The 13,039-nt window shown below is 37.0% G+C and overlaps 1 protein-coding gene across 6 annotated transcripts in view; it reads left to right on the forward strand.

The window, feature by feature from the left end:
• DMD (dystrophin) overlaps nucleotides 1–13,039 on the forward strand; it is a 2,254,125-nt gene that overhangs the window by 731,686 nt on the left and 1,509,400 nt on the right. For all 6 annotated transcript variants that reach the window (XM_040266338.1, XM_040266336.1, XM_040266334.1 and 3 more), the window contains one exon: nucleotides 5,893–6,068. In XM_040266338.1, coding sequence (XP_040122272.1) covers nucleotides 5,893–6,068 — 176 coding nt within the window. The remainder of the gene's footprint in view (nucleotides 1–5,892; nucleotides 6,069–13,039) is intronic.

Here is a 13,039-nt window from a genome sequence, read left to right on the forward strand (position 1 = left end):
TTACCAAGCCACTCTCATGAACTTGAGCACTCCTTCGTGCTACACCTAGCCTTGGTAATTCCTCTGTACTTGTTCATGAGATAGAGCATTTTATAGTCTTTTTTTTTTTTTTATGAGTTTTTGATAGGTTGTTCTAATGGACTAAGGCTAAAGTTTCTTTTTAATGTCAAAGCTATAATTCTTTATTTATTTATTTTTTATTTTTTTTATTTTTTTTTATTTTTTTTATTTTTTTTTAAATTAATTTATTTATTTTTAATTTTTACTTTACAATTCTGTATTGGTTTTGGCATAGATTGACCTGAATCCACCACAGGTGTACATGTGTTCCCAAACATGAGCCCCCCTCCCACCCCCCTCCCCACAACATCTCTCTGGGTCATCCCCGCGCGTCAGCCCCAAGCGTGACATATCCTGCATCAGACATAGACTGGCATTTCGATTCTTACATGTTATTATACATGTTTCAATGCCATTCTCTCAAATCATCACACCCTCTCCCTCTCCCTCTGAGTCCAAAAGTCCGCTATACACATCTGTGTCTTTTTTGCTGTCCTGCATACAGGGTCATCACTGCCATCTTCCTAAATTCCATATATATGTGTTAGTATACTGTATTGATGTTTTTCTTTCTGGCTCACTTCACTCTGTATAATCGGCTCCAGTTTCATCCATCTCATCAGAACTGATTCAAATGTATTCTTTTTAATACATTTATAGTCTTTTGATTAATAACCCAGCTTCCTTTGTGAGCACCTGACCTTTTACCCCAGTTTCCTCATAAAGTTCAACCTATAAATCCTTTCTGTGCTTAGAACTGGAATCCTTACATCATCATCAGGTAGGTATGCCTTGTGCTACCATGCCTGTAGAGATGATTTTAAGCCTGGCTACCAATTATCAGCTAAAGCTGTTGCTGTGATTATACAATATGTTTTACACTGTAGAACTGCAGTCTCCCCATACCCATTAAAGGTCAGTCATCACTCTAAAGTTGGGTACGTATAAACAACACAACCAGAAACTTCAATCCATGCTTGTCAACCTGCTTGTACCATTTTTTAAAAATCAGATATTTTTTCATTTGATTGGTTTTGCACAGATTTTATTATTATTATTATAGTTTATCAGGAACTAAAGGGCTTTAAGATTGTCATATGCCATTGTGTATACCTTCTGTCTTCTTCTGACTTTGTATATATATGTGTGTGTACACAAACAACATCCCCAATTACACCTCTTAAAGTCACCATTCAGACATTTGAACAGGTGTGGCAGCAAGTGACCACAGCTACTAAGAGTTGGATTAAGGAACAATCGGACTAGGGTTTATAGCTCAGCTGTGCTGCTTACAAGTTGAATCTGTCTGAAATTTTTACTTCTAATCTATAAAATGGAAATAACCTTCGTACTTGTTCTTAGGGCCATTGTGAGGTATGACAGCTACCACTTATTAAGCCTTTACTGCTTAAGTAAGTAAACACCTAGCTTAATGCTTGAAACATGCAGAGAGCTCTGTAACTTGTAGCTTTTATTACAAGTATTTTAATACTAATAAAAGTGATAATAAATGAGGGAGGTAACTGATTTTTTATACATTGAATCTCTCTTGGTAAGTTTTTGAAAAATGTTTAAATAGTATCTCACAATGCCAGTAGAAGTCTCTAACCTCGAAGAACTTACAAAGTCAAGACTATTTAAATAATTAAATGGACAATTAAAAGGTGCAATTAAGAATACAAGCCAAACTGAAAGAATGATAACAGCACAAAGTTAATTTAAAATGTAAGAACAAGTGGTAAGTACAACTAGTTCCCCATAAGAAGCTAGCCATAGTGATGGAAAATAAATATTTCCTTTCATTACATGCTCTTTTATATTCTTGAAATATGCTTGAATGTACAGATAGTTCCTTTTCACAATGTGCATTTTTAAACAAATGGAAGAGAAAATGTAAAGAAAGATTTTCATTGTTTGAAAATAGTATGGATTTTTCCAGACCTACTCAAATTATACAACCTTATTGCAAAAAGATATACACCCTAGAATGATCAAGATACTGGGCGTGTGCTCTTCTAATTTTTCTCACGATGGGAAAAATGTAAAATTTGGAAATTAACGTATATCTCTTCATGAGTAAGGGTCAGTATACAAATATTCCTGAATTTTCTCTGAACTTTTTAGTGGTTATTACTAATGTGTATCCAGAGAGTACTTACTGGGTTCAAACATTACATAGTTGAATTCTTGTGACCAGGATGGGCTATGTATTTGGCGAGGTTCAGTGCAGAATGAATATACAGGGGTTCTTTCCCAAAATTGTTAAGAATTTCAAGAGGGTGACGGCAGAGCATGAAACCAAGTGTGAAATCCTTTTGAGTGAGGGGACCTGGGTGACTACATGAGTTGTACACCCATGATGCAGGTCTTGTTTGCAATACTCTTGTGAGAAATATATTCCTATTCATATTTTACATATGAATAAGAAAAAAAAATCAAAGCTCTGAAAGTATAACCAGCCTGCCTCAAATGTTACAGAATGTGAACTGTGAATCTGGTGTTTGAAAATTGTGGAGCCTGACTTAAGGACCTCCACTTTTAATCACTGTAAAAGGAACTAGCTTCCAAACCTAAAGACAAATAATTCTAAACTAATTCCTTTCCGTTTTTAGTAGCTAGTTAACTGATATTTCAAGGGGATAGTATTTAAAAACAAACATATTTGGTTTTTATGAAGATTTGCTTGCAATTATTTTGCGTACCTGTATTTTTCATATGGAACTCACCTTATTTCATAGTTATTGGTGTGGTTGTCACCTTCACTACTATACTGTGAGATATCTAAAAATAGAGATTCCATTGTATTCATTTCTGGATGTCCTTTATATACTTATATATCTGATATGATACTGATATAAACATTGTGATTCGGCTGCTGAATAACTTCTGCAATTTTAGATTGCTTTAACGGAATATTATGTCCAAAGCCAGAAAATCTATGTTTTGGAGCACCAGTCAGATTAAATCTAGTTCTAGCAAGTGTCTGGTATTATTGAGCTTGTAAATAAGATTTATTAGAGTCATGGTTATCAAGCCTCAGACCTTTAAGACTGTGAGGTAGAAACAATATTCACCTTACTCTGTGGTTCAGGGTTCAAGATAGATTTTATTTTATTATTGTATTACTATTCATTGACTTTTTAGGCTGCACACAACCAGGGATTGAACCCGTGCCTCCTGTAGCAGAAGCACAGAGTGCTAACCACTGGACCTCAGGGGAATTCCCAAAGAAAATGAAGTCAAAATAATGCAGGCTTCCACTAGGTGTAAAAGATCTTTGCCAATGGGAAAATTTGCTGCCATACTCCGGAAGGACTTGTCTGCTTCTGGAAGTAGTGAATCCTGTAGTAAAGAGGAGGTTATACTCAGTGACCTCCATAATCCCTTCCTGCCTATATTTTTAATGATTCTAACAGATAATTAAGTGTTCACAGTCAATAGCTAAAGCCATGGGGAAATTTAGTACCTAACATTGTTTGTTATTCTGGTGTAGGTTTTGAAAGTAATTATGAGTCTATTATATATCATGAATTTTATCCTATATTTGTAGGGTCAGTGCACAGATGTTTTCTTATTTCATCATCACTAAAGAAATAAATGGTACAGTACAGTGATCATTATAATATAGAACAATTACACATGTCTGCTATTATTTGATGAAAAGTTATTGTTTTTTTCTTTCTTATAAGCTTTGCTGTGTTCTTAAACGTCTTTTCATAATATATGATGTTGCTGTTATTCTTTACCCTCCATGGGTACTTCAATGAATTTCATAATAAGTATCAATGAGAGGATATTATAACATTTTAGAAACTAATTTCACAGCCAAATACTCAACACACATATTTCATAACATTGGATATAACTAAAAAAAAAAAAGTTTTGTATTTTTGGAATCTCTGCACTTTGGTGTCTGCACATATAAAGGTAGAAATTTCCCATCAGAACAATATTTTCTTCAAGCCATCATTGTATATCAAAACAGTATGCCCATAGTTAAAAAATATTACTTTGAAAAAATTAAATCCTTTTTAAATCCAACTTAAAAACTCTGTGTTCAGGACTTCCTTGGTGGTCCAGAGGTTAGGACTCTGTGGTTTCACTGCAGGGGGCAGGGTTCAATCGCTAGTCCAGGAGCTGAGAGCCTGTGAGTCACATGGCTCGGCCAGAAAACTTCCCCAAACCATGCCCCCTCCCCAAAATTTTGTATTCTTTTTGGTCAAAGGTAAAATTAATTTGATCATGCGATTGTCATTTCATGTTGAGTTCAGTTAGGCTTGAGGTTCTATTTCAAGCATTTAAAAAAAAAACATGCTACTCTCTGCTTTCATTTTGAGATAACTTGTCAGTGGACTATATAATTATCATTTGAAGCTCAGTGATTGATTCTAAATAATGTATCTGTGGAGATCTTAGAGAAGATAAAATCTGTGCTTGACACATGTAGAAACGTGATATCTCTTAATGTCTTTTTTTTTTTTAACTATTTAGACTATCAAGATGGTAATCCCTAAGGCCTTGGCATTTGTAAAGATATGGCTTGCACAAAGGGTAGCACTTTTAAAGTGCATTTGTCAAAAGCATTTTTGCATAGGATATCATGAAAAAAAGATTTCATTACCACATGCCAATTCCTATGTGGAAGCTAAAATAAGATTATGAGGCTTTCCTGATTGCCTCCCATTGAGGGAATTGGTCATCATGTGTAAGGCAGGGAGGTTCCTCCAAACCTTTTCCTTATCTCTTGACAAATTCAGGAAAATCAGTCAAACTAATCTTAGCCCCAACCAAATGCTTGGCTGTGTGCATGTCAAGTACCTGTGAGTGGAGCCATAGCAGACCTGTTTTGGTCTCCTTGGATATAGATCTTCAGAAAAATTTTGGTTACTAGAAGTGTAATGATTAATATCACAAGAAATAACTTTTTAGTCCTCATAACTGAGGACTGTAAGGCAGCATTTGTGGTTAAGGGAGTGTCTCACTGTTTGTGATTTATCAGTCTGGTAATAACTGTGTCGTGCAGGGATGACCTCTCAGGATGGCTCACAAAACATATTATTCCAAAGAGTTTTGACCTGTATCTTTAAAAAAAGACAACAACAACAAAAACGTTTTAAGGTCTGAACACAAAGTATGATTTTAAACTGAGAAGACTCAAATGCTAATTTTGGATACTCAAATGTTTTAACTTAATCACTAATTTAAATCAAGAGTAGCATGCTTTTTAGCATTTGAAGAACATTCAGCTTAAATGTATTTCTAGACTGATCACAACTTGATATTAACCATTTACTATAATTTAAAAAGACAGATCGCTTGCTTGATTAAAAAGTCATTTGTTACACAGTTCAAAGAATTTTGTCTCAAAATTTACAGACTATAAATAATCATATATATGAAAACCAAAGATGCATTCAATGAACTGTTTAATAAACATGTAGAGGGAGCCAGGAGTCAAATTGGTCCTGGAATACTTTAGCAAAATTTATGTTAGCATCGTGAACCCTTTAAACAGCATGTCTAATTAAATGTCAGAATGACACCCTAAATTTTCCTCCTTTGCCCCCTTTATTTCCCATAGCTGGACCAATAAATTGAAGAGGCACTAAGTTTACTCCTGGTTTTGAGATTACTTGCCTTTGTGATTTCAGTCAACATAACTTAAGTCAGATAAAACAATCTGATTTGGGTTCAATATGGTGCTATTTTGATCTGAAGGTCAATTTACCAACAAGCAGGAACAGTTTCTCATTATTTTCTTTCCCTGCTCCGAGCAGTCTTTACTGAAGTCTTTCAAGCAATGTGTGACCTCTGTTTCAATACTTCTTGCAGATTTCACAGGCTGTCACCACCACTCAGCCATCACTAACACAGACAACTGTAATGGAAACGGTAACTATGGTGACCACGAGGGAGCAAATCCTGGTAAAGCATGCCCAAGAGGAACTCCCCCCACCACCTCCCCAAAAGAAGAGGCAGATTATTGTGGATTCTGAAATTAAGAAAAGGTGAGAAGCTCTTGCTCATGGCTTTATCCTCAAGCAAGGGTAATTGTTAAGGACAACTGATTTACAGCTATTTTGATGGCAGTGTTTTTACTTAGTTTTCCCAGAAGGCTCTGGTGTCTATAATGTCAGTTAAGTTAGTGGGGAAAATTATGAAGTAAGTTGTAAAATTTCTTCAAGCAATCCCTGGCCCACCAGAAACTGAATGCTTAACGGAAATGTGAGTTTTTTTCCTGGATTAAAAGAGGAAACTGCAAGTGATGAACTGCCATGGATACAGTTTATCCTGAAAGTTTCCTTTTTTCTAATCAAGAGCCTGCTTATTCAGTGCTACTTTTGCATTAAATGCCTCTTCCAAGTAATGGAAAGGACATTTTCATGAGGAAGAACTACACCTATAATAGACGCGATCCATTCTGTTAGTTTACGAGAACATAATGTCTCAATCTGCGTGTCCTAAATCAGAAGTAATTACAGAACAGATTTCCTGTTCTTTGATATTTATAAAGTCTTATCTTGAAGGTGTTAGAATTCTTAACTGATCTTTTTGTGGATATTCTCAACTAGACATTGTAGATAAGTAAGGTATTATGTAAATTGGTAGGTATATTAAAATGGGAATAAAATGTCATAAATGCAAAAGCTAGCATGAAAATCAGAAAAATGGTACAATTTCCTTTTCATGCCAATTATTATAATTCTAAGATTAAGAAAGAACATTAAAATCTGCCTTACATTTCTAAGCAGCATTATATTGGGGGATGCATGGAACACTTGACATTAGAATTTGTATATACAAGGGTAGGGAAACATGAGAATAACATGTACGTAAAAATAGTGTCAGATGTTTTAGGCAAAGGAAGAAACACCTGGAGAAGTTTTAAGGTACATCATTTGGGACTTTCTTTCTTTCTTTTTTTTTTTTTCGTTTGGGACTTTCAATGTTGTGATTTAGTCACTAAATTGTGTCCGACTCTTGTGACCTCATGGACTGTAGCCCGCCAGGCTGCTGTGTCCACGATATTTCTGAAGCAAGAATTCTGGAGTGGGTTGCCATTTTCCTTCTCCAGGGCCCCCAACCCAGGAATCAAACCCCTGTCTCCTGCATTGGCAGGCAGATTCATTACCACTGAGCCACCAGGTAAGCCCTGGAACTTTCAATACTTCCCTGTTAATCTGTGACTTATAACCTACTTTCATAATTCCACAGTACACTGAAGGGCTTTTCTCCCTGGTTGGAGCTGCTTGGCTGAGTGAATTCTCTTGTCCAGAGCTCAACAAATTAAAACCTACAGGCTCAGTCCAGCCCACTGCTGGTTTTTGTATGGCCCATGAGCTAAGAACTGTTTTTACATTTTTAAATGGTTGCAAATAACCAAAAGAATTTCATGACATGTGAAAATTTTCGGAAATTCAAAGGTCAGTGTCCACAAGTAAGGTTTTATCGAAGCAACTTTGGACTCATCCTCCTATGTATCATCCTTGGTTGTTTTCACATCACAAAGGCAGGGTTGGGTAGTTGTCGCAGAGAGTATATGACCTACAAATCCCCAAATATTTACAATCTGCCCCTTTATAGGAAAATTTTACTCAGCCTTGTTCCTATCAGATGGTTCTCGGATCTTTGAATATTGGCATTCTATGTGGGATGACAACTTCCAAGAATTCTGCTCATGATAGTGGTTGAAATTTTAACATTCATTGATGGAGAAAGAGTATGACAGCAAAAATAAATCAGTAAAGCTCTTAATGAATTTGCCTTTTATTAATCTTAATAGCATGGCTATTAATTTGATGCCTTGTTCAATATATGTCTACAGACAATGGCTGGTAGGCACATGGATTTATGTATCCTTTGCAACAACCTAACAGCTTTCCAACAAATATCCAAAGCAGAGCAATATGGAAACCTAGTTAACTTACCCTCCTAATGTGTTCATGACCCTCCTAATACGGATATTAACAGAGCAGGTTGATTTCTATTTATCTCTATCTTCAAAAGCGTCTTCTTGGTTCCTGTATTTGGTTAGGAAAAATGTGTTCTGAGCACATTTTTGTTTTCAAGAGAGTGTGACTAAGGGGTGAAATGTTTTGTCTCCTAAATTCTGTTTGTATCATATGGTCTCAGCCGTTTTTGTTTTTATTTTTTAAGTTCTTTGAATGACATATCCAATTAGGAACCCAAAGGATATATTATTTAAATAAAAACTGACACTTATTGAGGATTTTATTATGTACTCAGCACTAGATTAAATGCTTTATTTGCATAGCTCATTTATTCTTCCCACTGACCCTACCAAATAGCCATACCCACCAAATAGTTATGGCTATTACTACTATTACACACAGCTTCAGAGTATCTGTGTCAGGGTTTCAGCTGAAGGAACCTGACAACAGAACCTGGACTGTGCAGTTAAATGCTTCTTTGGTAGATAAATGACCAAGGTGATCTTAGGTCTCTGTTTGCCTGAATCATCACAAATTATAACTTTTGTTCCAGCATAATTATCTAAAGCACCAACTTTCACTCTCAGATGTGTCCTGATTTAGACAGTAGGGTAACAGAGACACTCTGTGTAAGAGTCAAGATTGACCCTTTTAGACTGAACAAAGAGAGCAAATGAGCAGACATTTAGGCACAATTAAATTAAGTGATAATTGTCTATAGGATGGGAATTGGTTGAAATATTGTAAGAGTTCCAGAGGTGTCACGCAAACATGACTGAAAACATCATGGTGGCTAGCATTTCTTTCTTTTCCCAGGTGAGAACTACTAGTGTTTAACCGCCAAGAGTGTAGTGTTGACAACCTATTGAATGCTGATAAAAAAAAAAAAAAAGATCTCTTTTTTCGGCTACTCTGACACACTACAGTTCTACCCCTACTATTCTTTACCTGACTTGTTTTCTTCCTTTTACCTAATTCTTATGGTAGTATCTCATAAATTCAAATCTTTCTGCCTTTCTGACTTCTTTATCTGAATTACTCCCTCTCGATGATTCAAGTCTGATTCTCAATGAATGACTCCCAAATTTCATAGCTTCATATCTGACTCTTTCCCTCAGATTTTACTTTCTATCTTTAAATCTACGATCTGGGTGCTTCTACTCCTGCTCTAGGCAGTGCTTCAGTTTTTATCAATTCCAAACATTTGTTGCCTCCAATTACCCACACCTAGTTACTCAGACCAGAGAAGACTATGGCACCCCACTCCAGTACTCTTGCCTGGAAAATCCCATGGATGGAGGAGCCTGGTAGGCTGCAGTCCATGGGGTCGCGAAGAGTCGGACACGACTGAGAGACTTCACTTTCACTTTTCACTTTCATGCATTGGAGAAGGAAATGGCAACCCATTCCAGTGTTCTTGCCTGGAGAATCCCAGGGACGGGGGAGCCTGGTGGGCTGCCGTCTATGGGGTTGCACAGAATGGGACACAACTGAAGTGACTTAGCAGCAGCAGCAGCAGTTACTCAGACATTGCACACATGTTTTAGTTATTATAACTCATTGCCTGCATGCCTAAAGAAGTAGGAAATATTGGAAAAATCATGGACTTTGGAATCAGGATTACTCAGGTTTGAAATCTGCCTGTTTTAATTACTAGCTTATGATTCCAGCAAATTATCTAATATCTATGCCTCAGATTCAATATCCTCACTTTATTAAACACTGGCTGTGAGGATTAAGTAAGAAGCATTTAATACAGTTGCCTGTAAGGTAGTAAGAATTCAACAAGTGCCGTAGCTAGTGGTCTTGCTTGCTTATGTTAATGCTGTGGAGGTAGAGGCAGTGGTGGAAATGATGGTGGTAATTGAGGTAGTGATGATAGTGAAGATGATGGTTGGTAGAGAAGGTAGAGATGGTGGTTATGTGCTATTGGGGAAATAAATTCTGCAATAAGCATCCTCTGAAGCTTACCAAATGTAACAGAAAATTAACTTTTCATCTTCTTCTCCAAAACAGAATTTACTGTCTGACTTCTCCATTTCTGTTCTTTACTTTTTTCCTTAATTATTATTATTACACTACATTATTGGGCAAGTGTCATCATTGTAGCCATTTTCCAGTCATTTTGTCAATGCCATGCCTTAAGCCATATACCTCCTTGTGGCCAGATTTGTCCTTCCCCTTTCTGATTAATCTGCCTTCAGTTAATGTACCTAAAGTGTTGCTTTTATGCTGACCCTCTTGGCTTGAGATCCCTATAACTCCAGTTGTCTCCACAATAAAACACAAATCCCTTCCTATGGTATAAAATGTTTCTCCCACCAATTTTATGTATGCATGCTCAGTCATATCTGACTCTTTGTGATCCCATGGACTGCAGCCCGCCAGGCTCCTCTGTCCATGGGATTTCCCAGGCCAAAATACTGGAGTGAGTTGCTGTGCCCTCCTCCAGGGGATCCTCCCAACCCAGGGATCGAACCCACGTCTCCTGCATTGTAGGTGGAGCCATCAGGGAAAACCAATTTTCAGTGTAGCTTCCCCTGAATCTTTCCCCTTCATCCAGTATGTTGCATTCATTTTTTGCTATATGCCTCAGTGTCGCCCACATAAAGTTTTTTCATCACCCATCACAACAAAATAATCTTGTTATCCAATTTTTAAACATTTTACTTAGATTTCATACATAGTACCATATATGCAATAAAAATCACAAATATTTGTTGAAAGAGTAATAGAGTTCCAATTAATTGTGATGACTAAAATCTTATTTTTCAGTAGCATTTAAATAATTCCTTCTACTTCTTCATGGATTTTTTTTAACAACAAACAAGTGAACATCCTGGTAATCTTTAATATTATAATTTCACCCATTAGGACATCATTATTTACTCGCAGTTTTTGGAGCCCCCCAAAATAAAGTCTGACACTGTTTCCACTGTTTCCCTGTCTATTTGCCATGAAGTGATGGGACCTGATGCCATGATCTTTGTTTTCTGAATGAGCTTTAAGCCAACTTTTTCACTCTCCTCTTTCACTTTCATCAAGAGGCCTTTTTGTTCCTCTTCACTTTCTGCCATAAGGGTGTTGTCATCTGCATATCTGAGGTTATTGATATTTCTCCTGGCAATCTTGATTCCAGCTTGTGCTTCTTCCAGTCCAGCGTTTCTCATGATGTACTCTGCATATAAGTTAAATAAGCAAGGTGACAATATACAGCCTTGACATACTCCTTTTCCTATTTGGAACCAGTCTGATGTTCCATGTCCAGTTAGGTTTCTCAAGAGGCAGGTCAGGTGCTCTGGTATTCCCATCTCTTTCAGAATTTTCCACAGTTTATTGTGGGTGATTGCAGCCATGAAATTAAAAGATGCTTACTCCTTGGAAGAAAAGTTATGACCAACCTAGATAGCATATTGAAAAGCAGAGACATTACTTTGCCAACAGAAGTCCGTCTAGTCAAGGCAATCGTTTTTCCAGTGGTCACGTATGGATGTGAGAGTTGGACTGTGACGAAAGCTGAGTGCCAAAGAATTGATGCTTTTGAACTGTGGTGTTGGAGAAGACTCTTGAGAGTCCCTTTGACTGCAAGGAGATCCAACCAGTCCATTCTGAAGGAGATCAGCCCTGGGTGTTCTTTGGAAGGAATGATGCTAAAGCTGAAACTCCAGTACTTTGGCCACCTCATGTGAAGAGTTGACTCATTGGAAAAGACTCTGATGCTGGGCGGGATTGGGGGCAGGAGGAGAAGGGGATGACAGAGGATGAGATGGCTGGATGGCATCACTGACTTGGTGGATGTGAGTCTGAGTGAACTCCGGGAGTTGGTGATGGACAGGGAGGCCTGACGTGCTGCGATTCATGGGGTCGCAAAGAGTCGGACACGACTGAGCGACTGAACTGAACTGAACTGATTAAGGGATTTAAAATTCAGCTTTGTACTATACTGCTGCTGCTGCTGCTAAGTCACTTCAGTCGTGTCTGACTGTGGGACCCCATAGACGGCAGCCCACCAGGCTCCCCCGTCCCTGGGATTCTCCAGGCAAGAACACTGGAGTGGGTTGCCATTTCCTTCTCCAATGCATGAAAGTGAAAAGTGAATGTGAAGTCGCTCAGTCGTGTTCGACTCTTCACAACCCCATGGGCTGCAGCCTACCAGGCTCCTCCATCCATGGGATTTTCCAGGCAAGAGTACTGGATGTACAACTGGAGTTGTACTGGGGTGCCATCACCTTCTCCATTGTACTACACTACACTTTCTTAATTATGTAAGGTGCATTTGGTTGATTCCTTAATAATGATACAGTTTCTACATTTGTTATATTTACTGCATAAATTGTCCTCCTTACACTAAGATATATAAAAGTGCTTAATGATCTTGGGTCACAAGGTAATTATTTCTAAAATAAATTATCCCTGTAGTTCAGTGATATTATTTTACATATAGGTAATTATCAGAGTGTGGAACCCACTCTAAGTTAAAACTAAATCTATTATACAGTTAATTGGGATTCATTGAGGAGATTCATCCCTAATCATGTAACAGTTATTTTAAGAAACTTTTCACAAAAGCTTTCATTTACATTTTTGTATCAGCGAGATGAAAACAATGGTATTTGGAATTGTTTTTTAAATAAATGAAATCTCAATAAAGATAATGTTTAAGTTATAGTGTTAATAAAAGTGTCTCTGACCTCAAAGGAAGTGTAGAGAGATTTAGAAATAACAATTCACTGAGTCTCTATCTTTTGCTATATAAGCAGAGAGTCTTAAGTTTGCTCTCTCTTGCTATGTCCCATATGCTTACTAAATGATGGAAGAAAGTGCCTAGATAACTATGTATTTGCGTAATTATTGTATTTTCTATTTTTCAGCTTGTGTTTTTTAATTTTTTTTATAAAAGTCTACTGCCTGAATAATGTTACTTTATGTCACATCCTTGGAAGGAAATTAGATGTGTTAGATGAGATATCTCCTTTTGCAATTTTTTTGAGAATAATGCCTATGCTATTTTTTAAATATTTATTTTA

Source organism: Oryx dammah, unplaced genomic scaffold (genome assembly GCF_014754425.2).
Source record: "Oryx dammah isolate SB20612 unplaced genomic scaffold, SCBI_Odam_1.1 HiC_scaffold_23, whole genome shotgun sequence".
NCBI lineage: Eukaryota > Metazoa > Chordata > Mammalia > Artiodactyla > Bovidae > Oryx > Oryx dammah.